Here is a 27,733-nt window from a genome sequence, read left to right on the forward strand (position 1 = left end):
GAGACAGAGAGAAAGACAGAGAAAGAAGGAGAGAGAAAGAGAGAGAGAGGGAGACAATCCTATATTTGCCACTGAGTAGGCCCTTAAATCCATACATATCCCATATTGGATATTGGATTCACACAACCGACAAGGTAAAACTGCAGTGTCATGTGTAGTTTTATAGTCTGCAGGGATTCAGCCTTTGCTTTGTCCTGTTGTCTGGACGAGGCCATCTTATTAATTCAAAACAAAAACAAAAACACAACCCCGTAGCTCCTTGGCTTAATCCTTGCAAATAAGTTGAGCCAGCAAGGATGCTGTCATTTATCCGGACAACGTAATTTGCAAAATTAATAATAATAATAAAATTATTGGGTTTTAAATCAGCTGGTTTAATTTTTTAAAAAAACCCAAAATGTCCAAATATTCAACAGTAAGATATATAAAAGAACCAGAGCTGAGGCCTTTAAAAAAAAGATTATTTGAGTTGCCAAAGAAACAGGGAGGTAGATATTGAGGATAAAACGGGATTTCGTTCTTTCGGAAGCATTCGGCATTCGACGCGAGAAAAAGTTTGAGGTGACCGATCCAAAATTTGGCAATTTTATTGCAGAATCAGAGCGCTGAGCTGATCACCGATGCATTTTGGGTTTACTCGGAGCAACTTAAAAATACTTTTCTTCTTCTTCTTCTTCTTCTTTGCTTCAAAGCTCCAAGGAAGCACCCAGGAAATTTTCAACCAGAACATCGGAGGGCGAAATATTACAAAATGGTAGGAATCGGGGTGGGATAAAGATGGTCTTTTGGTGCATATTTTGCAAAAAATGGCAAAAAGACAGACAGCATCACCCCAACAATGGCCAACATGTAACCCCAGCCGAGTTGGCAACTCCCTGCATAATAAATGCTCGAATCCTCGCAGTGTGTCCTCACGGCCGAAGACCCAAGTCCAAACGGATACACCAGCAGGCCGAATCCCATGATGAACACTAGGAAGAGAAGGAGAAAGAATCAACATTTCAAAGCATAAAATATGTGGGGAAGTTCATTGTATGTCAGGCCTGCAACCGTCTTTTCTTTCGGATCTTTCGCCTGCCACACTTTCTACCATTCTACTATGTATTTTCTCTGGTGGGAAAATGGAGCTTGATGATATGTAGCCATAACAACATTCTTTCTAGAAAGCCAAGGTCACCCTTTGTCTTTGCACCTCTGCACCTGACCGGAAATGGATGGGTGGAAGCTGCCAGCATGGGAGTGGGAGATGGGACCATGTGATGGACTTGTGGGTGTGGGGGCAGGATCTTGAACTTTCACCTGGGTGGGGGAAACCGGGAGGCTTTCAGATTCAGGTTTTCCCAGATGTGCCAACGTGGCTCTCTTCATAAATTGGAATTTTGAGCAATACTTTGCCTTGGATTCTGATTTAGTTTTGGATGCTATTTGGAACCCTGACATTGTATTTGTATTTTTAACAGATTAACAACAGAGCTGGAAGAGACCTTAATACAATACAATAGCAAAAGTTGGAAGGGACCTTGGAGGTCTTCTAGTCCAACTCCCTGCCTAGGCAGGAAACCTTATACTGTTTCAGACCAATGGCTATCCAACATCTTCTTAAAGACTTCCAGTGTTGGGGCATTCACAACTTCTGGAGGCAACTTCTGTTCCACTGATTAATTGTTCTAACTGTCAGGAAATTTCTCCTCAGTTCTAAGTTGCTTCTCTCCTTGATTAGTTTCCACCCATTGCTTCTTGTTCTACCCTCAGATGCTTTGGAGAATAGCTTGACTCCCTCTTCTTTGGGGCAGCCCCTGAGATATTGGAAGATGCTATCATGTCTCCCCTAGTCCTTCTTTTCATTAAACTAGACACACCCAGTTCCTGCAACCGTTCTTCATACGTTTGAGCCTCCAGTCCCCTAATCCTCTTTGTTGCTCTTCTCTGCACTCTTTCCAGAGTCTCAGCATCTTTTCTCCATCATGGCGACCAAAATCTAGTCCCAATTCACCCAGGTGGCCTCAGGTTGGGGAGAAAACCTGTTATAAACAATTAAATGGAAAGGCCATGTACATCATCTACACTCATGTGTGACCACAATTTATTACATTTTCGCAGGAAATCTAAGTTTACTTCTGGTTTTGTTGAGACTCTAGAAAGAGTGCAGAGCAGGGCAAGAAAGAGGATTAAATGCATGGAAATTAAAATAAAGGAAGAACGGTTGCAGGAACTGGGAATGTCTAGTTTAATGAAAAGAAGGACCAGGGGAGACATGATAGCAGTCTTCCAATATCTCAGGGGTTGCCCCAAAGAAGAGGGAGTCAAACTATTCTCCAAATCACCTGAGGGCAGAACAAAAAGCAATGGGTGGAAACTAATCAAGGAGAGAAGCAACCTGGAATTAAGGAGAAATATCCTAACAGTGAGGGTAATTAACCAGTGGAACTGCTTGCCACCAGAAATTGTGAGTGACCCGTCACTGGAAGTTTTTAAGAAAAGACTGGATAACCATTTGTCTGAAACGGTGTAGGGCCGTGATGGTGAACCTTTTTTGGTGCCAAGTGCCCAAAGCTCATGGGTATAACCCCCAAAATACAATGCCAGTGCCCCTCGCTCGTTCACACCCCACCACGCACGCGTGCATCCACCACACATGCCCCCCGCCTTCCCTTTATCCCATTATGCCTTCCAAGTTGGTGCACCAGAGCCAAAATGGGGCGCAGGGGTGCATCACACAGCATCCCCATGCCCAGTTTTGGCTACCAGGTAGATGGAGGAGGCCTTCCCATGCCCCAAACCACCAAAATGCAATGCGAGCGCACACGCACACACTCCACACCCCTCACGTAGGTGTGCATGTGTTCCCCACACGCGCCCCCGCCCTCCCCACCACATGCACCGCAGAGACCCCATAACCAGCTGGCTGGCAGGAGGTTCGTGTGCATGCGGGCTGGAGCTAGGCTGGTTGTGCCCGCAGAGGGGCCTCGCGTGCCATAGTTCGCTATCACGGGTATCGGTTTCCTGCCTGAGCAGGGGGTTGGACTAGAAGACCTCCAAGGTCCCTTCCCAACTCTATTAATCTGAATCTACTGTATTTTTCGGAGTATAAGACGCACCATTTTCCCCCCTAAAAGAGGGTGAAAATTTGGGTGCGTCTTATACACTGAATGTAGCCCCACCCCACCCACCGGCCCCCACCCTTTGGCTTCTGCCTCCCAGCAATTTGCCTCCTTGCAGCAAACGGGGAAAATGGGGCTTGCAGAGGCTGCAATAGGCTATAGCAATCCTGGCAGCCTGAAACAGCTGATGATCAGGCTGGTTAAACTGAAACTGAAAGTGAAACTGGCTGTTTGCTCCAGGAGGCAAATTGCTGGGAGGCAGAAGCAGATTTTGTTTTTCTTCTGCTAATCAGGCTGTTTGCTGTTTGCTGCAAGGAGGTAAGTCAATAACTATAAATGCCTATATAGAATGTTCAAATGATTAGACTTATTTTTTAAAGGCTGCTTTATTCTTGTTCTAGGCAGCTTAACAAAATGAAGAAGCTTTTTAAAACAAATGCTTGATCGGAAGAGGCCCAGTGCTATTGCATCTCCTTTTAAATAGCAGAGAATAACTCTACTTCCAGAAAGCCACATCGATTTTAACAGCATCTGTACAAGTATAGTCTGAAATCTAACACTACAAACAGTGTAATATTGTCTGTACTGTTTGCTGTTTGTTGCAAGGAGGCAAATGGCTGGGAGGCTGAATGGCTGGGAGGCTGAAGCAGATATTTTCCTCCCTTGTTTTCCTCCCCAAAAGCTAGGGGGCGCCTTATACTTCGGAGCGTCTTATACGCCAAAAAATATGGTTAAGTGGTCCCCTTGACAGCATCTCTTGGCCTATGTTCTTTCCCACGCAGTATTCCATAAATAAAGCTAACAGAGAAAGGTTGCAAAAGCCACAGCTTCCAAGGAGATAGATAGATAGATACATATATTTTCTTCCAAATGTTTGGCTAGACACTTCCCAGCTTTCGTTTCAACGCTCTTCCCCAAAGGCGCCAGAGACCGGAGTAAAATGATTGCCTTTGTTGGGGCCTGGGTGACCCCTGTCCCTTCCTCAACTTGTTCATTTATTTCTGCAGGCACTTCATTCGTGCGCCCCCTCCCCAAGCCTCCCCCCCCCCCCCGTCCCAGCCATTATAAATCCCTTTCTGGAGTCCTTCAGCAGGAAAGTCCCTGTCAGCCGTGAGAAGTTTTATAGCTGAGACCATAAGCATCAATTTAAGAGAAGGTCACCTTTTATTCTACTTTCTAATCTCCCAGGCATGGAGTTTGGGGGGGGGGGCAGAGAGGGAGAGAGAGAAAGAAAGCATCCCTTAGCGGTATTTTCACAGGCTCCTGAAGAGCTGTAGGCGTTGACGCCTACACGACATCCGACATGTCGTTCCCACGACATCCATCCAACACCTTCTTTGGGGAAGATGGATGTCCTGTGGTGGGGGTCTTCATTGGTCTCTAAGCTTGTTTTTTTTTTTTTTTCCTTTTTGCAAGAGGTTTTGTTACCCAGCTAGGTAACGTCATCAGGGCTAGGAGGGAGTGGGGTTGGCAGAGAGGAGGAGGACAGTGGGGGACCTTGGTGCTCTCTAAGTTTGGTTGTTTTGTTGCAGGCATTTTCACCCAACTAGGTAACATCAGCAGCACTAGAGGGGGTTTGGAGAGAAGAGGAGGAGGAGGAAGAGGAGGAAGAAGAGATCTGGCTGGGCTAAACTGTGCTGGGTTTTAGGAAGGAAGGAAGCAAGGAAGGAAGGAAGGAAGGAAGGAGAATAGCAGATGGAAGGGAGGGAGGGAAGAAGGAAGGAGAGCAACAGATGGAAGGGAGGGAGGAGAAAGATGGAAAGGACGGAGGGAAGAAGGAAGTAGAACAACAGATGGAAGGGAGGGAGGGAGAGAAGGAAGAAGGAAGGATATGAGAATAAAGAGGGAGGGAGGAGAATAACAGATGGAAGAGAGGGAGGGAGAGTAGAACAACAGATGGAAGGGAGGGAGGGAGAGAAGGAGGAAGGAAGGATATGAGAATAAAGAGGGAGGGAGGAGAATAACAGATGGAAGGGAGGGAGGGAGAGAAGGAGGATCAAAGGAAGGATATGAGAATAAAGAGGGAGGGAGGAAGGGAAGGAGAATAACAGATGGAAGGGAGGGAGGAAAGAAGGAAGGAGAACAACAGATGGAAGGGAGGGAGAGAAGGAGGAAGGAAGGATATGAGAATAAAGAGGGAGGGAGGAGATGGAAGGGAGGGAGGGAGGAGAATAACAGATGGAAGAGAGGGAGGGAGAGAAGGAGGATCAAAGGAAGGATATGAGAATAAAGAGGGAGGGAGGGAAGGAGAATAACAGATGGAAGGGAGAGAGGAAAGAAGGAAGGAGAACAACAGATGGAAGGGAGGGAGGGAGAGAAGGAGGAAGGAAGGATATGAGAATAAAGAGGGAGGGAGGGAAGGAAGGAAGGAAGGAAGGAAGGAAGGAAGGAGAATAACAGATGGGAGGGAGGGATGGAGGGAGAAAAGGAGGAAGGAAGGAAAGCCAGCTGCGGATTTTTAAAGAATCTTTGTTCCTTTACTTTACTCCATAGTTTTCTACATGGCAGAGGAATCCCAAAGCCCATCATCTCTGAGATTTAGAAATGATTGATGACTTTTTCATTCTTCCCTAAGTAACTCTGTGGAGGAAATATAATACAGACAGCCTCCGCTTCTCCATCACCAAGCAGGAAACATTTCTCATTGGGGCTGTACGTAAAACAGGGGGGGGGGGGTCATCTTAAATTCCGGGGCTGCAAAATGACCAAGGAAGATTTATTTCTGCCAAGAGTCTCCGGTTTAGAGGCCAAATGGGTACATCTGCCTTTCTCAATCTTGGCACATTTAGGATGGAGCAGATTTCAACTCCTCCTCCTGTCTCAAAGCATGCTGGCTGGGGAATTCTGGGAGTTAAATCTATTAAGATGCTGAGCTTGTCAAAAAGAAAAAAGAGAAAGGAAGGAAGGAAGATAGAAGGAGGAGGAAGGAAGAGAAAGGAAAAAAAGGAAGGAAGAAAGGAGGGATGGAGGAAGGAAGGAGGGAAGGGAAAAAGGAAGGAGGACAGAAGGAGGGAAGGAAGGAAGGAGGGAGGGAAGGAGGAAGATAGGAAGCAAAAAACAGAAGGAAGAGAGGAACGAAGAAGGAAGGGAAAGGAAAAAAGGAAAGGAGGGAAGGAAGGAGGGATGGAGGAAGGAGGGATGGAGGAAGGAGGGAAGGAAGGAAGATAGGAAGGAGGGAGGAAGGGGAGGGAGGATGGAAAGAAAAAAGAAGAAGGAAATAAGGGAGAGAGGGAAGGAGGGAAGGAGGGAGGAAGATGGAAAGCAAAAACAGAAAGAAGGAAAATGAGAAAGAAAGGAAGATAGAAGGAGGAAGAAAGGGAAAGGAAAAAAGAAAGAAGGAAGGGAGGGAAGGAGGAAGAGAAAGCAAAAAACAGAAGGAAGGGAGGAAGGAAGGAACATAAGAAGGAAGAAGGAAGGGAAAGGAAAAAAAGGAAGGAGGAAAGAAAGATGGAAGAAAGGAGGGATGGAGGAAGGAAGGAATGAGGGAAGGAAGGAAGATAGGAAGGAGGGAGGGAGGGGAGGGAGGATGGAAAGAAAAAAGAAGGAAGGAAGAGAGGGAAGGAGGGAGGAAAATGGAAAGCAAAAACAGAAAGGAGGAAGGAAAAAAGAGAAAGGAAGGAAGATAGAAGGAGGAAGAAATGGAAAGGAAAAAAGAAAGAAGGAGGGAAGGAAGGAAGGAGGGAGGGATGAAACTCTGTTGCAGTTGTTAGAAGGCAATATTGCAGGCTAAACTCTGCCCACAGCCAGGAAGTTCAATCCTGACTGGCTCAAGGCATTATAATAATTCTCCTCCTTCTCCTCCTCCTCCTCCTCCTCCTCCTCCTCCTCCTCCTCCTCCTCCTCCTCCTCCTCCTCCTCCTCCTCCTCCTCCTCCTCCTCCAACTCCTCCAACTCCTCCTCCTCCTCTTCCTAACACTGATGCTGTTACCTGGATCATGAAATGCCTGCAGTAAAAAAACCCCACACAACTCAGAGAGCATCAAAAGGTCCCAGAATCCTCCTCACCCTCTTCTTCCTCCTCTCCACAAACCCCACTCGCTCCCAGCATTGATGATGTTCCCTAGTTGGGCCACGAAACGTCAGCAAGCAACCGTCAAGTGCAGAGAGCCCCAAGGGCCCCACCGTTCAACCCAGAGTTGCAGAAAACGCCGTTGGAATGGGAACTTCCCGTCCTCCTACAACCGCCTGGCTCCACCCTGAGCCCAACGAACGGCAAGCAACAGCGTGCCTGGAATTCAGAGAAGGTCCCAACCTTAAACTCTGCAAGAAAGGGAGAATTTTTCCATCTCAGAGACCCTCTCCGCCCTGCCAGAGCCTGGAGCGATGCTCTTAAAAGGGACCTTGAACCCAGAGCCAGGAAGGAAAAGAAAGAAAGAAAGAGAGAGAGAGAGAGAGAGAGAGAGAGAAAGAAAGAAAAAGAAAGGAAAAAGAAGGAAAGAAAAGAAAGAGAAACAAAGGAAAGAAAGAAAAGAAAATAAAGAAAAAGAGAGAGAAAGAAAAAAAAACAAAACGAAGGGAAAAAAGAAAAAAGAGAAAGAGAAAGAAAGAAAGCAGAGAAAAAGTGAGAAAGGGAGAAACAGAGAGAAGGAAAGGAAAAGGAAGGAAAAGAAAGAAAAAAGAGAAATAGGAAGGAAGGGGGTAGGAAAAGAAAGAAGAGAGAGAAAGAGAATGAAAGAAAAATGAAAGGGAGAATTCTCCAACTCAGAGACCCTCCCCGCCCTGCCAGAGAACGGAGCGATGCTCTTAAAAGGGACCTTGAACCCAGAGCCAGGAAGGAAAAGAAAGAAAGAAAGAAAGAAAGAAAGAAAGAGAGAGAGAGAGAGAGGGAGAGAGAGAAAGTAAAAAGAAGGAAAGGAAAGAAAGAGAAACCAAGAAAAGAAAGAAAGGAAAATAAAGAAAAAGGGAGAGAAAGAAAAAACAACAAAAGGAAGGAAGGGGAGAAAGAAAAAAGAGAAAGAGAAAGAAAGAAAGCAGAGAAAAAGTGAGAAAGGGAGAAACAGAGAGAAAGAAAGGAAAAGGAAGGAAAAGAAAGAAAAAAGAGAAATAGGAAGGAAGGAGGTAGGAAAAGAAAGAAGAGAGAGAAAGAGAATGAAAGAAAAATGAAAGGGAGAATTCTCCATCTCAGAGACCCGCCCCGCCCTGCCACAGCCTGGAGCGATGCTCTTAAAAGGGACCTTGAACCCAGAGCCAGGAAGGAAAAGAAAGAAAGAAAGAAAGAAAGAAAGAAAGAAAGAGAGAGAGAGAGAGAGAGAGAAAGAAAGAAAAAGAAAGGAAAAAGAAGGAAAGAAAAGAAAGAGAAAGAAAGGAAAGAAAGAAAAGAAAATAAAGAAAAAGAGAGAGAAAGAAAAAACAACAAAACGAAGGGGAAAAAGAAGAAAAGAGCAAGAGAAAGAAAGAAAGCAGAGAAAAAGTGAAAAAGGGAGAAACAAAGTAAGAAAAAAGAGAAATAGGAAGGAAGGAGGTAGGAAAAGAAAGAAGAGAGAGAAAGAGAATGAAAGAAAAATAAAAGGGAGAATTCTCCATCTCAGAGACCCGCCCCGCCCTGCGACAGCCTGGAGCGATGCTCTTAAAAGGGACCTTGAACCCAGAGCCAGGAAGGAAAAGAAAGAAAGAAAGAAAGAAAGAAAGAAAGAAAGAAAGAAAGAAAGAAAGAAAGAAAGAAAGAAAGAAAGAAAGGAAAAAGAAGGAAAGAAAAGAAATAGAAACAAAGAAAATAAAGAAAGAAAAATAAAGAAAAAGAGAAAGAAAGAAAAAACAACAAAAAGAAGGAAGGGGAAAAAGAAAAATGAGAAAGAGAAAAAAGGAAAGCAGAGAAAAAGTGAGAAAGGGAGAAACAGAGAGAAAGTAAGAGAAAGAAAGGAAAAGGAAGGAAGGAAAAGAAAGAAAAAAGAGAAATAGGAAGGAAGGAGGTAGGAAAAGAAAGAAAGAAAGAGAGAGAAAGAGAAAGGAAAAAGAAGGAAAGGAAAGAAAGAGAAACAAAGAAAAGAAAGAAAGGAAAATAAAGAAAAAGAGAAAGAAAGAAAAAACAACTAAAGGAAGGAAGGGGAAAAAGAAAAATGAGAAAGAGAAAAAAGGAAAGCAGAGAAAAAGTGAGAAAGGGAGAAACAAAGTAAGAGAAAGAAAGGAAAAGGAAGGAAGGAAAAGAAAGAAAAAAGAGAAATAGGAAGGAAGGAAGATAGGAGGAGGAAGGAAGAGAAAGAGAATGAAAGAAAAATGAAAAGGAGAATTCTCCATCTCAGAGACCCTCCCCGCCCTGCCAGAGCCCGGAGCGATGCTATTAAAGGGGACCTTGAACCCAGAGCCCCTCCTGGCCACGCCCAAGCTCTCCGGCCCAACGTGACGGATGCCCTTTCCCACCCTGGGAGGCAGGAAACACGTGAGAATCGCAACTCAAATTCTAAAAGTCCTTTGTCACCAGAAATAAAATAAAATAAACCCCACCCAGATACTCAAGCACTGCAAATTCCTCCCAGAAATCCCCATTTTCTGCCCTCCCCACCACCACCCCAACTTGGGGAAGGGGCTCGACCAGTCAGGCATCATCAAACCTATTGGGAGGGCCTGAAGAGAAGATGGGCAAGTCAAAATACAGAACACAGAGTAGAAAACAGAATAACAGAGTTGGGAGGGACCTTGGAGGTCTTCTAGACCAACCCTCTGCTCAGGCAGGAGACCCTATGCCATTTCAGACAAAGGGTTATCCAGAGATGGAGAAGGAAGGAAGGAAGGAAGAAGGGAGGGAGGGAGGGAGGAAGGAAAAAAGGAAAGGAGGGGGAAAGAAAGAGGGAAGGAAGGAAAGAAAGAGGGAAGGAAGGAAGGAAGGAAGGAAGGAAGGAAGGAAGGAAGGAAAGGATAGTAGAATAATAGAGTTGGAAGGAACCTTGGAGGTCTTCTAGACCAACCCTCTGCTCAGGCAGGAGACCCTTTACCATTTCAGACAAAGGGTTATCCAGAGATGGAGAAGGAAGGAAGAAGGGAGGGAGGGAGGAAAAAAGGAACAAAGACAGGAGAAAGAAGAAGGAAGGGAAAGGAAAAAAGGAAAGGAGGAGGAAAGAAAAAGGAGGGAAGGAAGGAGGGAAGGAAGGAAGGAAGGAAGGGATAGTAGAATAATAGAGTTGGAAGGAACCTTGGAGGTCTTCTAGACCAACCCTCTGCTAAGGCAGGAGACCCTATACCATTTCAGACAAAGGGTTATCCAGAGATGGAGAAGGAAGGAAGAAGGGAGGGAGGGAGGGAGGAAAAAAGGAAAGGAGGAGGAAAGAAAAAGGAGGGAAAGAAGGAAGGAAGGAAGGAAAGGAGGAGGGAAGGAAAGAAAGAGGGAGGAGGGAGAGAGGGTGGGGGGGGAAGGAAGGGATAGTAGAATAATAGAGTTGGATGGGACCTTGGAGGTCTTCTAGTCCAACCCTCTGCTCAGGCAGGAGACCCCTGTACCATTTCAGACAAAGGGTTATCCAGAGATGGAGAAAGAAAAAGGAAGGAAGGGAAAGGAAAAAGGAAAGGAGGAGGGAAGGAAGGAAAGAAGGAGGCAAGGAAAGAAAGGGAAGGACGAAGGCGGGAGAGAGGGAGGGAAGGAAGGAAGGAAGGAAGGAAGGAAGGAAGGAAGGAAGGAAGGAAGGAAAGGATAGTAGAATAATAGAGTTGGGAGGGATCTTGGAGGTCTTCTAGTCCAACCTTCTGCTAAGGCAGGAGAACCTATACCATTTCAGACAAAGTGTTATCCAGAGATGGAGAAGGAAGGAAGAAGGGAGGGAGGAAAAAAGGGGTGGGTGACTTTGGGCCAATCATCAGACATTTCAGAACACCCAGCCTTATCTCTCATCCAGTCCTACCACATTGTTCTGACTGAGATTTCCCAAGAGCCTGAAGCAAACTCCTTGTCCCGACAAAAAACCCTTTTATTAATTTGCTGTGAATTCTGCTCCTTCACATCCAGCAAAGTCTTTCAAGGGAGGATTTACAATCACAGACCTTAAATGGCTTGGAGAGCTGCCAGGCCGGTCTCTGCAGAACTTGGCAAGGAGCCTCGGAGAGTCACGAACCAATGAAGCGAACTAATTGTCTCCTGCAAACTCCACTCCCCTTTCGCTCCTCTTTTATGTCCTCTGGGAGGGGCCATTCACCATCCACTTGTGGCCTTACTCCCAAGTCGACCCCAGTTCTTTAGCTCTTCCCTTCCTCTGGCAACTCTGCGCATGCGCACACTGGGAACAGGCTCCAGCTGTTCTTCTGCCTCACCGATGTCTGACTCCGAAGGCAGCTGAGAACTCTCAGACGGCCCTGGCCCCCTCTCTGCCTCCGACACAGAGCCCTCATCCGAGCCTCCCCCAGACTCCAGGACTGGCCCAGGTTCCTCCCCAACCCTCCTCACTGCCCGAATCTACTGCCACCTCTGCTGGCTGCTGGCGGGTCACAACACTTGCAGGATTGTGGTGCAGACAAAACAGCCAGGAGACCCCACCCTGCAGACTGAGTCTCCTTGCTGGAAACATAGACCCTCCATGAAGCCACTGACATTCAAAGGAAGTTCGCTCCCACCCACCACCCACCCCCACCCCGAGGCGACTCCTTTCCCATTTCTTTGGCCACGATTTCCCCCTTTCTCCCTCCGATTTAAGGGAGGGGGGAATCTGGAGTCCGCAACCCCATCTCCATCATAAACCATGTGGTTTCCACAAAGGCAGGATGGGTTTTTTGACGCCCTCCATGCCTCAATTCCGGCATCTTACAGGACTCCACCGCATTCTTTGGCGCAGCCCAGCAAAACCCCGAGAGACTGCATAATACCACCCTCAGTTCCGCCAGGCTCCGGAGCCAGATGTGTTTCTCGACCTGCCCGACATGCCGATTCAGCCACCAAACATGGCTTGAATCCTGAACAGCCCAGCAATCGGAGGAGAGCTGCATTGTCGGACCACTGGTGCAGTGAAGCCCGAATCGGAATTGAGCCAAGGAGGATGCTCGGCTCAAAGGAAATTGGTGGGGGGGGGGGGACGGAGAGGGAGAGCGCCAAGAGCTATCCCTTTGCGCTGTCTAACTTTTTTTTTAAAAAGGGGGGTGGATTCAAAAACCCCTGGGGTGACCCCAATGCCCTTCCCATGCCGCCTGGCTGATTTCGTCAAGAGGCTGGCAGCGAAATATTCAGTTATGTTTAATGCAAAACCCAAGTGATGTTATTCTTAATCTTAAAAATTGATGCACAAAAACTTGTAACCAAACAACATGCTTGTGAAATGGAGGAAAGTTTTTTTTTTTCTTGCTCTTGTTTTGTATGTGTTTTTTTTAAAGAAAAAGAATAAATATATATATTTTTTAAAAAAAAGAGGCTGCTTGCTTTCGAACCGGGCAGCCAACGAGAAAGGGGGGGGGGAATCCATATGTATATGTATATGTATATGTATATGTATATGTATATGTATATGTATATGTATATGTATATGTATATGTATATGTATATGTATATGTATATGTATATGTATATGTATATGTATATGTATATGTATATGTATATGTATATGTATATGTATATGTATATGTATATATATTTAGTGTCACAACCCCTGATATGCCCAAATGTGGGAGGAAGCTAACTGCTTCCATCATCTGTCAATCGGCTCGTCACAAGAGACCATCACGACAGAAACCCAATATTTTTACTGTTGCCTTTGTTACATTTGTGTTGTATTTGTGCTGATAAATAAATAAAGGGAGACTAGTATAGATCTATTTCAAGCTATTTAGCTCTCATCAGCTAGCCATACCCTTACTGGGATTCGAACCTGTGCTATATTACATCTTAGGCAGATGTGTTAACCACTAAGCCACAAGGTTCTCCTCCTTATCAGCTTATTATATACACATACATACATACACACACACACACACACACATATACACACACACCCTTGAGAAAACTAAGATCATGGCATCCGCCCCTCTCAATTCCTGGCAAATAGATGGGGAAGAAATGGAGGTAGTGACAGACTTTATTTTCCTGGGCTCCAAGATCACTGCAGATGGGGACTGTAGGCAAGGAATTAAAAGAGGCTTACTCCTGGGGAGGAAGGCGATGGCAAATCTAGACAGCATCCTAAAAAGCAGAGGCCTCACCCTGCCAACACAAGTGCGTCTAGTTAAGGCTGTGGTTTTCCCAGTTGCAATGGATGGCTGTGGAAGTTGGACCATAAGGAAGGCTGAGAGCCAAAGAATGGAGGCCTTTGAACTATGGTGCTGGAGAAGAAGACTCCTGCATTGAGTCCCTTGGACTGCAAGGCCATCCAACCGGTCAGTCCTAGAGGAGATCCACCCTGGCTGCTCTTTAGAAGGCCAGATCCTGAAGAGGAAACTCAAAGACTTTGGCCACCTAAGGAGAAGGAAGAATGACTCCTCACAGAACTTTGGCTAACATTTTGAATTAGATGAATGGGAACAAAAATTGGGGGAACAAATTTAAAAATGACCCTATTGGTTGCATACAAGGAAAACCAGTACAAAATGTTTTACAGATGGCACCTGGCACCAGCAAGGTCATCAAAAAGTCTCAGCAAATATTTCACCAAAATGTTGGAAAAGTGAATTAAACACACGGAATGTATGATCACATAGAGTGGACATGTGAGGAAGGCAAAAAGTATTGGAAAAAGATTAAAAATTGGCTAGAATCAATAACAGGCGTCCACATTGATTGGAAACCAGTATTTGTACGAGGAATAATGACAATGAAATATAAAAAGAAATCCAGTATTTAATTCTACACATAATTACGGCGGCGAGGCTCACCTTCACTCAGGAATGGAAAAATAGATACCAAGCGAAGATGAAATAATAAGAAAGGTTTTGGGCTGTGCCGAAATGGACAAATTACCAAAAGAAATTCAGGGAAAAGAAGAAACAGAATTTTATCAGATATGGGGGAAATGGTATAGGTGGATGGAGGAAAGAAACAAGGAGCATTTGAAAGAAGCCAATAAAACCGAAAAATAGAAGTTAAGGAGAATTAACACACACACACACACACACACACACACACACACATATATGTTGTTGTTTTTTATATGTGCTGATAAATAAATAAAGGGAGACTAGTATAGATCTATTTCAAGCTATTTAGCTCTCATCAGCTAGCCATACCCTTACCGGGATTTGAACCAGTAAGGGTATGGCTAGCTGATGAGAACTAAATAGCTTGAAATAGATCTATACTAGTCTCCCTTTATTTATTTATCAGCACAAATAAAAAAAACCAGAAATATAACAAAGGCAACAGTAAAAATATTGGGTTTCTGTCGTGATGGACTCTTTTGACGAGCTGATTGACAGATGATGGAAGCAGTTAGCTTCCTCCCATAATTTGGGCTTACCAGGGGTTGTAAAAATCTTATTTATTTATTTATTTATTTATTTATTTATTTATGTGTATATATATATATATATATATATATATGTGTGTGTGTGTGTGTGTGTGTGTGTGTGTGTGTGTGTGTGTGTGTTTATTTGTGGTGATAAATAAATAAAGGGAGACTAGTATAGATCTATTTCAAGCTATTCAGCTCTCATCAGCTAGCCATACCCTTACTGGGATTTGAACCTGGGCTATATTACATCCTAGGCAAACTTCTTAGCCATTAGGCCACAGGCTCTTATCTGTTATCAGCGAAGCCAGGGTGAAAGGTATCTATTAGATTTTTTTTACAACCCCTGGTAAGCCCCAATTATGGGAGGAAGCTAACCCAATATTTTTACTGTTGCCTTTGTTATATTTGTGTAAAAAAAAAATCTAATAGATACCTTTCACCCTGGCTTCGCTGATAACGGATAAGAGCCTGTGGCCTAATGGCTAAGAAGTTTGCCTAGGATGTAATATAGCCCAGGTTCAAATCCCAGTAAGGGTATGGCTAGCTGATGAGAGCTAAATAGCTTGAAATAGATCTATACTAGTCTCCCTTTATTTATTTATCAGCACAAATAAAAAAACACAAATATAACAAAGGCAACAGTAAAAATATTGGGTTTCTGTCGTGATGGACTCTTGTGACGAGCCGATAGACAGATGATGGAAGCAGTTAGCTTCCTCCCATAATTGGGGCTTACCAGGGGTTGTAAAAAAAATCTTATATATATATATATATATATATATATATATATATATATATATATATATATATATATATATATATATATATATATATATATATATATATATATATATATATATATATATATATATATATATATATATATATATATATATATATATATACACGCACTCAAGAGAGTTTAAACTTGTTAGAGGTAATCACCCAATATATCAGATAGATGAGTAAAATAAGAGGGTTAAAAATGGTGAAACTCAAATGAAATATATTAGAAGGGGAAATAACAGGAGGAGGATTGTACCGATTTGAAACTGCTATTAGAAAGAACAGGAAGTTCCAATGTATTGTGTAAATGTAGTGTAGTTTACGACGGTCGAAGTGTCCCAGGTGTGTGTGTATGTCACGTGATCTGCTTTTGCGACCTCCTGACCAGCGAAGTCCATGTCTTAACACCCCTGTGCCTAATTTAACAACTGCAGCGATTCACTTAGCGACGGTGGCCAAGAAAGGCCGTCCGATGGGAGGAAAACTCACTTCACCAATGTCTCACTTTGCAACGTAAATTCGGGGCTCAGTTGCGGTCGTAACGCGGGGATCGCCCATAAGCTCCTCAAAGCCTGGGGAAGCGTGTTAGTGAGTTTGTGTGTGTGTGTGTGTGTGTGTGTGTGTGTGCACTTTTCCCAATGTCTTTATATAGCCACAGTTTCCGTTTTCATTTCTTGCTGCGGTCGTATCCGTCCTCCCGCCTGATGGACTAAATGCGTCTCTTGGCTCCGTTTCAACTTCTCCATAAAGTACCCCCCCAAACGCTTAATATTATTCTATTTTTTAAAAAGGAACCGATCGATAATGCAACCCCCGGTGGGAAAAAAATACTCAGCAAAAATACTGCAAGTGTAGTAGTGGTGGGTTTCAAAATTCTTCTGTAGGTGTGGCCTGCTTTGTGGGAGTGGCTTGCTGGCCATGTGACCAGGTGGGAATGGCTTGCCAGCCATGTGACTGAGTGGGAGTGGCTTGGCAGCCATGTGACTGGGTGGGCATGGCCAACTTGTAAAATGTGGTGACACTCACTTAACAACGCTCTTGCTTAGCAACCAAAATGTTGGCTCAGGAACTCTGGCATTTGAAGCACGCAAGTCTTAAGGCTGTCAAGCTACAAGACCCTTGCACCCCTAACCCTTTAGAAAAGAAAACCCCAGGGGTGTTCAAAGTTGACAGCTTTAAGACTTGTGGACTTCAACTCCCAGAATTCCTCCTCCAGTCATGTTGGCTCAGGAACTCTGGGAGTTGTAGTCCACAAGTCTTAAAGCTGTCAAGTTTCAAGACCCTTGCACCCCTAACCCTTTAGACAAAAAAAACCCCAAAACCTCAGGGGTGTTCAAACTTGACAGCTTTAAGACTTGTGGACTTCAACTCCCAGAATTCCTCCTCCAGTCATGTTGGCTCAGGAACTCTGGCATTGAAGTGTACAAGTCTTAAAGCTGTCCAGTTACAAGAGTCTTGCACCCCTAACCCTTTAGAAAATAAAACCCCAGGGGTGTTCAAACTTGACAGCTTTAAGACTTTAAGGTTTAAATAGGACTCTTAGAGGCGGGCGGGGTGATTGGTGAGCCAGCCAATCAGTCAGCGGCGGGCAGGGCAAGCGTGGTGTGGACGGGCAGGGGGGGAGCGAACTGGAACCGGTTCTAAACAGCACTGTAGATTTGTGGAACCTCTTCTATAGAAGAGGTTAGAACTGGCAGGAACCCACCTCTGAAGTGTAGCCACAATGGTTCCTGTCCCCTTCCCACCAGCCCAGATCCAAATTTATTGAGTTCCCCAGCTATCGGAGGCACAACGAAGGGGCCTTTTGTGTATTGTGTGCCATTTGGAACACGGCTCATTGCCCCTGTTGTGAAGGACAACATGCGTTTCCTCCCCGTCTGGATTTTTTAGAAGAGGGTCTGGGGTCTCCATGCCTCCATGTAGTTCACTGGGAGGGGTGTTCTGATCTAAGCTTCCCCAGCAGCATGAAGCCGAGTCCTCGTCCCAATAAACCCCTTTTATTTAATTTACAGTGAATTCCTCTCCGGCAAAATCTTTCCTCTCCCACCGTCTTCCGAGATAGTTTCCAATTACCGACCTTTCTCAGGCTTGGAGAGCGGCCAGGCCGATATCTTTCAGACGGCGCAATACTCGTGGCACGACAAAACCGCGCTACGCAAAATAGCGGAGATTAAATCGCGACGCTAAAGTCGCGACGTCATCACCGCGCGTCATCACCGCAGGGACAACAGCGCGGCGACAGAAGGGCGTTCTACATACTTCGTTCTTTGCCTCCAAAGGCAGCCCTCCTCCTCCAGCTGACAGCAGCAGCGGGCACGGGGCAAAGTGGGCTTCCCAGCAGCAGCAGCCTGCGGGAAGGGTCCAGCACAGCCACGGGGGGCAGCAGGAAGCCCGTGGGGGGCCCGAGTAGGGCCGCCGACGCTGGCGGCGGTGGAGGACGCAGCAGCGGCAGCGGCTGAGGCTCTCCCGGGGCCGGCGAAGCGGGCTTGCCCGGCAGAGGCAGGCCGCCCTCTTCTTCCTCAACAACATCTCCTTGGATGGGTGGCCGCCGCCACCGGGCAAGCCCGCTTCGCCGGCCCCGGGAGAGCCTCAGCCGCCGCTGCTGCCGCGTCCTCCTCCGCTTCCTGCTGGCCCCTGCGGCTGAGCTGGCCCCTTCCCGCGGGCTGCTGCTGCTGGGCAGCCCGCTTTGCCCCGTGCCCGCTGCCGCTGTCAGCTGGAGGAGGAGGGCTACCTTTGGAGGCAAAGAACGAAGCATGTAGAACGCCCTTCTGTCACCGCGCTGTTGTCGCGGCGGTAGGGTCGTTTTTTTCTTAGCGCTTCGGACACCGCGGATTTGCCTCCACACTTATGTCGGCGCGGATAAGGGCATCGCGGTTTTGTGGTGGAACCGCAATACTTGGCAAGAATGCAGGAATGAACTAAGTGTCTCCTGCAAACTCCACTCCCCTTTCGCTCCTCTTTTATTTCCTCTGGGAGGGACCATTCATCATCCACCTGTGGCTTTACTTCCAAGTCGACCCTTGTTCCTTAGCTGTTCCCTTCGTCTGGCAACTCTGTGCATGCGCACACTGGGAACAGGCCAGGGGTGAAATCCAGCAGGTTTTGGAGAACCGGTAGTGGAAATTTTGAGTAGTTCGGAAAACCGGCAAATGCCACCTCTGGCTGGCCCCAGAGTGGGGTGGGAATGGAGATTTTGTAGTATCCTTCCCCTGCCACGCCCACAGAACAGGTAGTACAAATTTTTGAATTTCATCATTGGAACAGGCTCCAGCTGTTCTTCTGCCTCACTGATGTCTGACTCCGAAAGCAGCTGATAACTGTCGGACGGCCCTGGCCCCCTCTCTGCCTCCGACACAGAGCCCTCCTCCGAGCCTTCCCCAGACTCCAGGACTGGCCCAGGTTCCTCCCCAACCCTCCTCACTGTCCAGATCTGCTGCCAGCTCTGCTGGCAGACCACAACAAGGGGGCATTCGAAAGCCAGATTCACAACCTGACAGTGACATCCCAGGTTGTGTTTGTGCAACTTAACATCCAGGGTATTTGGGGGATGGAGATCAGGGGTCCCCAACTCACTCTGTTACGTGGCGCTAGGGATTCGAACCGCCAAAGTGCCGACCTTCCTGATAGACAAGCTCAGCATTTTAGCCACTGAGCCATCGCGTCTCGGATACAAATAAAATAATTATCTCAGCTAGTTTTTCTGGATTGCAGTGTTAATGTCAGGCCTGCATTCCTTTTAGAATTTTGGCCTGCCACACTTCCTCTTATTTCATTATGCTGTTTCTTTAAGTATAGTCAATGGGAGGGGGGAATAAAAGGAGTAGGATTTTGGAATGTATTGTTTTTCATTCTTTGCTAGAAGCCAAGGTCATCCTTTGTCTCCACACCAGTACACCTGACTGGAAGAAGTTGGGCATGGACGCCAGCGTGGAAGAAGGAGATTGGACCATGTAATGGACTGTGGGTGTGGGGACAAGATCATGAACTTTTAACTGGGTGGGATTTTGATGTAACCTCCAGAGTTGGAATCCCACAGCTATGCGCCAACATGCCTGTCTTATTAAATTGGAACTTTAAGCATAGTTTTGCCTTCGACTCGGATTTAATTCTACATGGTATTTGGAACGCCGACAGTTAATTTTTTATTATCGCTTCTGAGCATAGTATGCATGTTTATTTCAAAGTGTATAGCGCGTCTTTTGGTTTTAAATCAATGTTTGGGGCAAGTGGCATCCAAGGCAGGGTTGTTCTGCAAAAAACGAAATTCCTCAGGAAGATTTCATCCCAAAAGAGACGCATAATTGGCGTGACCAGCTCAGTAGTAAGTCTCCCGCTCAACCCAACCCCCCGGATAACGCCGCAGGAGAAACTTGCGGGCTTCATCGTAGACAAAAATGAGCACGGAGAAGGGGAGGGCACACAGCCACCAGGTCACTCGGAGCGGGTACATGCGTAGAGCCACCTCCATCCCTGGGCAGTAGGAGAGGAACGCCGCCAAGGTGGTTTCTTCAATCAGGCCGAAGACCATAATCTCGTTCCGCATGCCCTGTTGGAAAAGGGACAGCTTCCTGGTCTTGCAGATGATGAGGTCCGCCCACTGGACGACCACGATGCTGATGAAGAAGGCGGTGTGACAGGTGTACTCCACCACTTTCCGCTGGTGGTACGTCCACTGCTGGCCGTAACTGTCTTCCAGGTCATTTACGGTGTGGTCGTCCCAGTCCAGGCGCATCCCGGGCAAGGTGGACGGCAGGAACCCGTTCTCGGCCATGATGACAAAGTAGGTGAAGAACCCAGCAAGGGCTTGCATCATGCCGATCCTGCCCGTACGCCATGCTGATCAGGCGCTCGTTCACCAGCTTGTCCGTCTTGGCGTTCCGCGGCTTTCTCTTCATGATGTCGCTCTCGGCTTTCTCGTAGGCCAGGGAGATGGCGGGCACCATGTCGGTGCCCAGGTCGATGCACAAAATGGTGATGGTGCCCAGGGGCAGCGGGATGTCGAAGATAATGAAGAGAAGGAAAGGGAGATCTCTGGAATGTTGCTGGTCAGCGTGTAAGCGATGGACTTCTTCAGGTTGTCGAAGATCAGGCGGCCTTCTTCCACGCCCGTCACAATAGACGCAAAGTTGTCATCCATGAGGATCATGTCGGCCGCCTGCTTGGACACATCGGAGCCCGTGATGCCCATGGCAATGCCAATGTCGGCTTTCTTGAGGGCCGGAGAGTCGTTCACCCCGTCTCCGGTCACAGCGACAATGGCGCCCTGCCTCTGACACCCTTCTACGATGATCAGCTTCTGCTGTGGGGATGTGCGAGCAAAGACTATTTCAGAATGACTCGAAAGGATCTCGTCCAGTTGTTCGGGAGTCATGTCCTTAAGTTCGGATCCATGAACGACGCAGGCCTGGGCTTCCCGGTGATCGACTTGGCTGACCGGGATCCCCAGCCGGGCTGCGATGTCTTCGACCGTCTCACTGCCCTCGGAAATGATCCCCACCCCCTTGGCAATCGCCTTGGCGGTGATCGGGTGGTCGCCGGTGACCATGATCACCTTAATCCCAGCGTTGCGGCATTTCCCAACGGCATCCGGCACGGCGGCGCGAGGCGGGTCGATCATGGAGATGAGCCCCACGAAGCACAGCTTGGTGGTGGGGAAGTTCACGTTCTCTGTGTCGAACATAAAGCCGCGTGGAAACTGCTTGTCGGGGAGGTAGCAGTGGCAAAATCCGAGGACCCTCTCGCCTAAGCCCCCGAGATAATTGTAGGTGTTCAGAAAAGCTTCCTGCATCTTCTTCTCCAGGATCACTTCCTTTCCTTGCAACAGGATAGTGGAGCAGCATTCCAAGATCCGCTCCGGAGCTCCCTTCATCACCAAGAGGTGGCCTTTGGACTTCTCTGCAGCTTCGTGGATGGAGAGCTGGTATTTGTTGGTGGAGTTGAAGGGGATCTCGGCTACTTTGGGGTTCCTCTCGCGCATCTCTTTGACGGATCCCCAGGAATAGCTCGATACATTTAAGGAGGGCCGACTCAGAGGCATCTCCGGTGGTCTCCTTCTTAGCAATGGGGATGTTCTCCTGGTCCGCTTTGAAGTCCGCCTATTGCACAACCCTGCAATGTGTGCCAGGGCTAGCCACGTGGGCGAGCTCGTGTTGAAGATGGCCCCGGCGTAAATCTCGGTGATGTTGGCTTCGTAGATCTCATTATCAAACCACAGGTGGGCGACGGTCATGCGGTTCTGAGTCAGCGTTCCGGTTTTGTCCGAGCAGATTGTGGAGGTGGACCCCAGGGTCTCGACGGCTTCAAGGTTTTTCACCAGGCAGTTCTTCCGTGCCATGCGTTGGGAGGTGAGGGTCAGGCAGACGGTGACGGTGGCCAGGAGACCTTCCGGGACGTTCGCCACGATGATACCGATCAGGAAGATGACGGCTTCAAGCCAATCGTAGCCGAGAATTATGGCCAAGATGAAGAATGACACTCCTAGGAAAACGGCGACGCTGGTGATGATGTGGATAAAATGCGCAATCTCCCGGGCAATCGGCGTGCGTTGCTCGCTCAATCCGGAAGCCAGCGAGGCGATACGTCCCATCACTGTGTAATCCCCTGTCAGGATGACAATGCCCCGCGCTGTGCCTTCGACACAATTTGTGGAGAAGAAGCCAATGTTTTGGGTCTCCAGCGGGTTCTCATTGGTAAACTCGATCGTACGACTCTGGGGTTCTGATTCACCAGTCAGAGAGGAATTGTCGACTTTGCAACTGGTGGCCGAGATAATCCTTATGTCCGCAGGAATCCGATCTCCCCCTTTGACCTCCACCAGATCTCCCACGACGACAAGCTCAGCGTTGATCTGCATCTTTTCGCCCTCCCGGATCACCAGGGCTTGTTGTGGGACATGTGCTTGAAGGATTCCATGATTTTGGAGCTTTTGGCTTCCTGGAAGTAGGAGAAACACCCAGTCACGATAACGACGGCGGAGAGCACCGCGCCCAGATAGAGGTTGTCCTTCTGTACTCTCATGCCCATAAAGCTTTGCACCAGGTACACCGTAAAGCAAAGGATCGCGCCGATCCACAGGAGGATGGAAAGCCCGCCAAAGAGTTGCTTGCAAAATTTGATCCACTCCGGCTTGGTTCGTGGCGGGGTGAGGGCATTGGGGCCATTTTTTTCCAAGATCTGGGCCGCCTGCGCCCTGGTCAGTCCTTTGGAGAGATCCACCTCGTACTTGCGACTGAGTTCCTGAAGAGACAATTTGTGATCGTCAAGAGTCACTTCTTTTTTCAATTCTTCCAGTTCCTCTTTTCTCTTGTGTTTCCTTTTCTTGCCCTGGGGTTCCTTCTTATTCATGGCGACGTTTGGATCGACCACGCCAATCCTCCAACTCTCGGGTTTCCCACTTCAGAGGGGAGTACGGTGCAGCTCCAGGGGAAAGGAAGGGGGAAGGAGAAGGAGGAGAAGGAGGAGGACTTCTCACCAAAAGAGGAAGCAGAAGAGGGAGAGGTTTGGGAACAGAAGTTTCTCCAGCAACCATCCAAAGCTTAACATCCTAGGAGCCCAGCTCCATCAGTAACCCCAAAGGACAAATCCATTGTCCTTCTGTTGGGTAACCCAACAATGCCTGGGTCTCTTAGCAACCAAGAAGTAACTGCCTCCTTTAGTGATGTCATAACGCCTAGCAACCGGAAGAATAGCAGAAGAACAGAGTTGGAAGGCACCGTGGAGGTCGTCTAGTACGTATAGTCAAACTCAAGGCCCGCGGGCCGCATCCGGGCCGCCGGGTGCTTAGATCTGGCCCGTGGGGCTGCCCCGGAAACAGCGAAGGACTGGCCCATGGCACCTCGGCCGCAAAAGCGGAGCTTGGGAGGGCTGGCAAAGGCTTGCAGGGGGCCATCGGAGGCAGAAACGGAGCTCGGGAGCCTGTTTTCGCTGGCCGAGCGCTCGGGCCACCGCAGCAGTGGTGGGATTCAGCCAGTTCGCACCTATTCGGGAGAACCGCCTTCTGCCGATTACCTCCCTTCGCCCCATCAGATCGCACAGAGTGGGCCTCCTCCGAGTTCCATCCGCCAGTCAGTGCCGACTGGCGACTACGCGGAGGAGAGCCTTCTCAGTAGCAGCTCCGACCCTTTGGAACGATCTCCCCTAGAGATTCGCACCCTCACCACCGTCCAGACCTTCCGCGCAGCCCTTAAGATCTGGCTATCCCGGCAGGCCTGGGGATAAGATTTTTATCCGCCCCACCCGAATGCTGAATGAATGTTGTGGTTTTATTGTTTTTATTTTTATTCACATATTATTTCATGTTCTGTCTTGCACTCCCTTCCCACGAATTGTAAGCCGCCCTGAGTCCCCTCAGGGAAAAGGGCGGCCTATAAATGACAATAAAATCCTAAATCCTAAAGAACCGGTTGTTAACTTTCTAAGCAATTCGGAGAACACTTTACAGGGCTGTAATCCTGTAAGGAAGGCAGGAAGGAAACATTCTGGTGTTGTTTCTAGCCTCATTTTTATTGCCCTGCTTACAGAAACTGCCTCTCCGGTTAACCCTGATTACATTGCAACAGCTAAGGCAAAAGCGTGAGTGATATTGAGTTGGCCACACCCACCCAGTCACATGACCACCACCACTGGGAAAAAAAAAACAGGGGTGTTCAAACTTGACAGCTTTAAGACTTGTGGACTTCAGTTCCCAGAATTCCTCCTCCAGTCATGTTGGCTCAGGAACTCTGGCATTGAAGTGTGCAAGTCTTAAAGCTGTCAAGTTACAAGACCCTCGCACCCCTAACCCTTTAGGGAAAATAAAACCCCAGGGGTGTTCAAACTTGACAGCTTTAAGACTTGTGGACTTCAATTCCCAGAATTCCTCCTCCAGTCATGTTGGCTCAGGAACTCTGGCATTGAAGTGTGCAAGTCTTAAAGCTGTCAAGTTACAAGACCCTCGAACCCCTAACCCTTTTAGGAAAAAAAAAACCCAGAGGTGTTTAAACTTGACAGCTTTAAGACTTGTGGACTTCAACTCCCAGAATTCCTCCTCCAGTCATGTTGGCTCAGGAACTCTGGCATTGAAGTGTGCAAGTCTTAAAGCTGTCAAATTACAAGACCCTCGCACCCCTAACCCTTTAGGAAAAAAAAAACCCAGGGGTGTTTAAACTTGACAGCTTAAAACTTGTGGACTTCAATTCCCAGAATTCCTCCTCCAGTCATGTTGGCTCAGAAACTCTGGCATTTGAAGCATGCAAGTCTTAAAGCTGTCAAGTTACAAGACCCTCGCACCCCTAACCCTTTAGAAAAAAAAAACCCAGAGGTGTTTAAACTTGACAGCTTTAAGACTTGTGGACTTCAATTCCCAGAATTCCTCCTCCAGTCATGTTGGCTTAGGAAATCTGGCATTGAAGTGTGTAAGTCTTAAAGTTGTCATGACCAGCTGGGTGGGCATGGCGAGGTGGTCATGTGACTGGGTGGGTGTGGCCAACACGATGTCACTCACGTCAAGGGGCACCTCACCAACCACACTCCTTGCCTGCCCGCCCGGGCTCTTAGGGCCCCAAAAGGAAGCCGTTGCTGGAGCTAAGCAGCCACCAGGAGAAAGAGTTGGCAAAACAGCTCAGTTCAAATTGGATCTGACAGAGAAGGAGGCTCAGCAGAAGCACCTCACTGAGGACTAGGGGCATGGGCTTTCCAAGCAGAGGGAAGACCTGTGGGAGTGCAAGGCCAGGTGCCGGCGCCTGGAGGCTCAGTGGGCTGAGATGGTCAGCCAGTTCCAGGCCTTGATGCAGTCCCACTGGAACGAGGCCCTCCGGCTCTTCGCCACCAGCGGCTCTTCCTCCAGCCTTCTCCCAAAGCCCCCCACCAGGATGCTGAAGCAGACCCCAAGTGGGAATTTCTGCCTCCCTCCGACCCGCACAAAAAGACCCCAAAGGGGGAGACTCTCTGCAGCAACACAAACATTCATTGCACGTATCCGTCCCAGGGGCCGCAGTTTGAGGACCCCTGATTTAGTGGTATATAAAAAATGCAAATGCTTTTTCTGCGGACGCCTTAAGCATAAATAAACTTTGAAAGATTCAACTAAGACCTTGTCTTATTCAGGATTTATTTTTTTTAAATTTATTAATTTATTTATTTTTTAATTATTTTAATTTTATCAATTTCATATATACATTCACATTATATGATCTCATAACTGTTATTAATAATATGTATTTATAACAATTTTTCCCTACTGTTGACAATATACTTGAAGATTGCTTTTTTATCATCCCATAGATCCATCTTATCTTACAACGGTCCTACTTCTTCTTCCCTCCCTCCCTCTTTCCTTCCCTCTTTTCTTCTCTCCTACTCCCCTTCCTTCCCTCCCTCCTTCCCCTTCCCTCCTTCTCTCCTTCCTTCCCTCCCTCTTTCCTTCCCTCGTTTCTTCTCTCCTACTCCCCTTCCTTCCCTCCCTCCTTCCCCTTCCCTCCTTCTCTCCTTCCCTCCTTCCTTCCCTCCTTCCTTCCTTCCCTCCTTTCTTTTCTTTATTCAGGATTTAATTCTCATGTTGGAAGTTCAGAAAGGGTGAACTGAGAGGAATTGAAGCCCACCCCTCTTAAAGCCTGCTGGCTGGGGAATTCTGGGAATTGAATGTTGTGGCCCGCCGGTGGCCAGTGGAGCTGGCAGCAGAGTCGGAGAGTGAGGAGGCTGGGGAGGAGCAGGGGCCAGTCCTGGAGGCTGAGGAAAGCTCTGACGAGGGCTCTGCGTCGGAGGCAGAGAGGGAGCTAGACAGCAGCGAGGCAGAGGAACAGCTGGAGCCTGTTTCCCGGTATTTGCGCATGCGCAGAGCTGCCAGAAGACAAGAACAACTAAGGAAGCAGGGTCGACTTAGCAATAGCAGTAGACTTATATACCGCTTCATAGGGCTTTCAGCCCTCTCTAAGCGGTTTACAGAGAGTCAGCATATTGCCCCCAACAATCTGGGTCCTCATTTTACCCACCTCAGAAGGATGGAAGGCTGAGTCAACCCTGAGCCGGTGAGATTTGAACCGCTGAACTGCTGATCTAGCAGTAGCCTGCAGTGCTGCATTTAACCACTGCGCCACCTTGGCTCTTCAACTTAGGGGTAAAGCCACACCTTGGAGGCCCCTCCCATAGGAAACAGAAGAGGAGCAAATGGGGAGGGGGCTTCTGCGGGAAACAATTCGTCCTTTCGGTCGTTTCAAGAGTGGAAAGTTCTGTTTGCGACTTTAAGAGACTCTGTGCCAAGTTTTGCCTTTTGAAACTAGTTATCTGCCAGCTCCCCAAGCGAGATAAGGTGCGTGTGGATAAACATTCCTCGGAAAGACTCTTTGCTAAGCCTTGCAGGCTGTGAATGAAAGGAATTCACAGTCGTGTAAATAAAAGGGGTTTTCTCCGGGGACCCAGACTCTGCTTCTTGCTTTTGAAGGGAGCCCGGGTCAAACCAAATAAAACCAAATAAAAAATCAAATACAAATAAAATCAAAATAATAAAAATAGCAAGACATCCTGGGTGCATTTTTATGTCTTTCAGGAGAGGCCCGCTGTCCTTTCGAGAGACTGGGAGCATGATGGAGTTCAAAGGACTCTGTGCTAGCTGGGGGATTCTGGGAGTGGAAGTCCTCCCCTCTTAAAGCATTCTGGCTGGGGGATTCTGGGAGTGGAAGCCCTCCCCTCTTAAAGCATGCTGGCTGGGGAATTCTGGGAGTGGAAGCCCTCCCCTCTTAAAGCATTCTGGCTGAGGGATTCTGGGAGTGGAAGCCCACCCCTCTTAAAGCATGCTGGCTGGGGGATTCTGGGAGTGGAAGTCCTTCCCTCTTAAAGCATTCTGGCTGGGGGATTCTGGGAGTGGAAGCCCTCCCCTCTTAAGCATGCTGGCTGGGATTCTGGGAGTGGAAGCCCTCCCCTCTTAAAGCATGCTGGCTGAGGGATTCTGGGAGTGGAAGCCTCCCCTCTTAAAGCATTCTGGCTGGGGGCTTCTGGGAGTGGAAGCCCTCCCCTCTAAAGCATTCTGGCTGGGGGATTCTGGGAGTGGAAGCCCTCCCCTCTTAAAGCATTCTGGCTGGGGGATTCTGGGAGTGGAAGCCCTCCCCTCTTAAAGCATTCTGGCTGGGGGATTCTGGGAGTGGAAGCCCATCTCTCTTAAAGCATTCTGGCTGGGGGATTCTGGGAGTGGAAGCCCTTCCCTCTTAAGCATTCTGGCTGAGGGATTCTGGGAGTGGAAGCCCTTCCCTCTTAAAGCATTCTGGCTGAGGGATTCTGGGAGTGGAAGCCCTTCCCCTCTTAAAGCATTCTGGCTGGGGGATTCTGGGAGTGGAAGCCCTCCCCTCTTAAAGCATTCTGGCTGAGGGATTCTGGGAGTGGAAGCCCTCCCCTCTTAAAGCATTCTGGCTGGGGGATTCTGGGAGTGGAAGTCCTTCCCTCTTAAAGCATTCTGGCTGAGGGATTCTGGGAGTGGAAGCCCTCCCCTCTTAAAGCATTCTGGCTGGGGGATTCTGGGAGTGGAAG

General features: G+C 47.8%; 2 protein-coding genes and 1 pseudogene across 2 annotated transcripts in view; all 3 read right to left on the reverse strand.

Moving 5' to 3' along the window:
* Positions 1-251: 251 nt before the first annotated feature.
* The window catches only part of LHFPL7 (LHFPL tetraspan subfamily member 7), a 91,959-nt gene continuing 64,477 nt past the window's right edge, over positions 252-27,733 (reverse strand). Inside the window, exon 3 of the mRNA XM_087702821.1 lies at positions 252-971. Within this exon, the coding sequence (XP_087558947.1) occupies positions 745-971 (227 nt within the window). The 3' untranslated portion in view covers positions 252-744. The remainder of the gene's footprint in view (positions 972-27,733) is intronic.
* Positions 19,378-21,209, reverse strand: LOC148042394 (sodium/potassium-transporting ATPase subunit alpha-2 pseudogene; annotated as a pseudogene).
* Positions 20,130-22,243, reverse strand: LOC106553286 (sodium/potassium-transporting ATPase subunit alpha-2). The gene has a single exon (XM_014071755.2). It carries the CDS (start codon positions 22,089-22,091, stop codon positions 20,130-20,132), a length of 1,962 nt encoding a protein of 653 aa, XP_013927230.2. The 5' UTR covers positions 22,092-22,243.

Source organism: Thamnophis sirtalis, unplaced genomic scaffold (assembly GCF_051295495.1).
Source record: "Thamnophis sirtalis isolate CommonGarterSnake01/CBP01778 unplaced genomic scaffold, rThaSir2_p1.2 scaffold_17, whole genome shotgun sequence".
Taxonomy (NCBI): domain Eukaryota; kingdom Metazoa; phylum Chordata; class Lepidosauria; order Squamata; family Natricidae; genus Thamnophis; species Thamnophis sirtalis.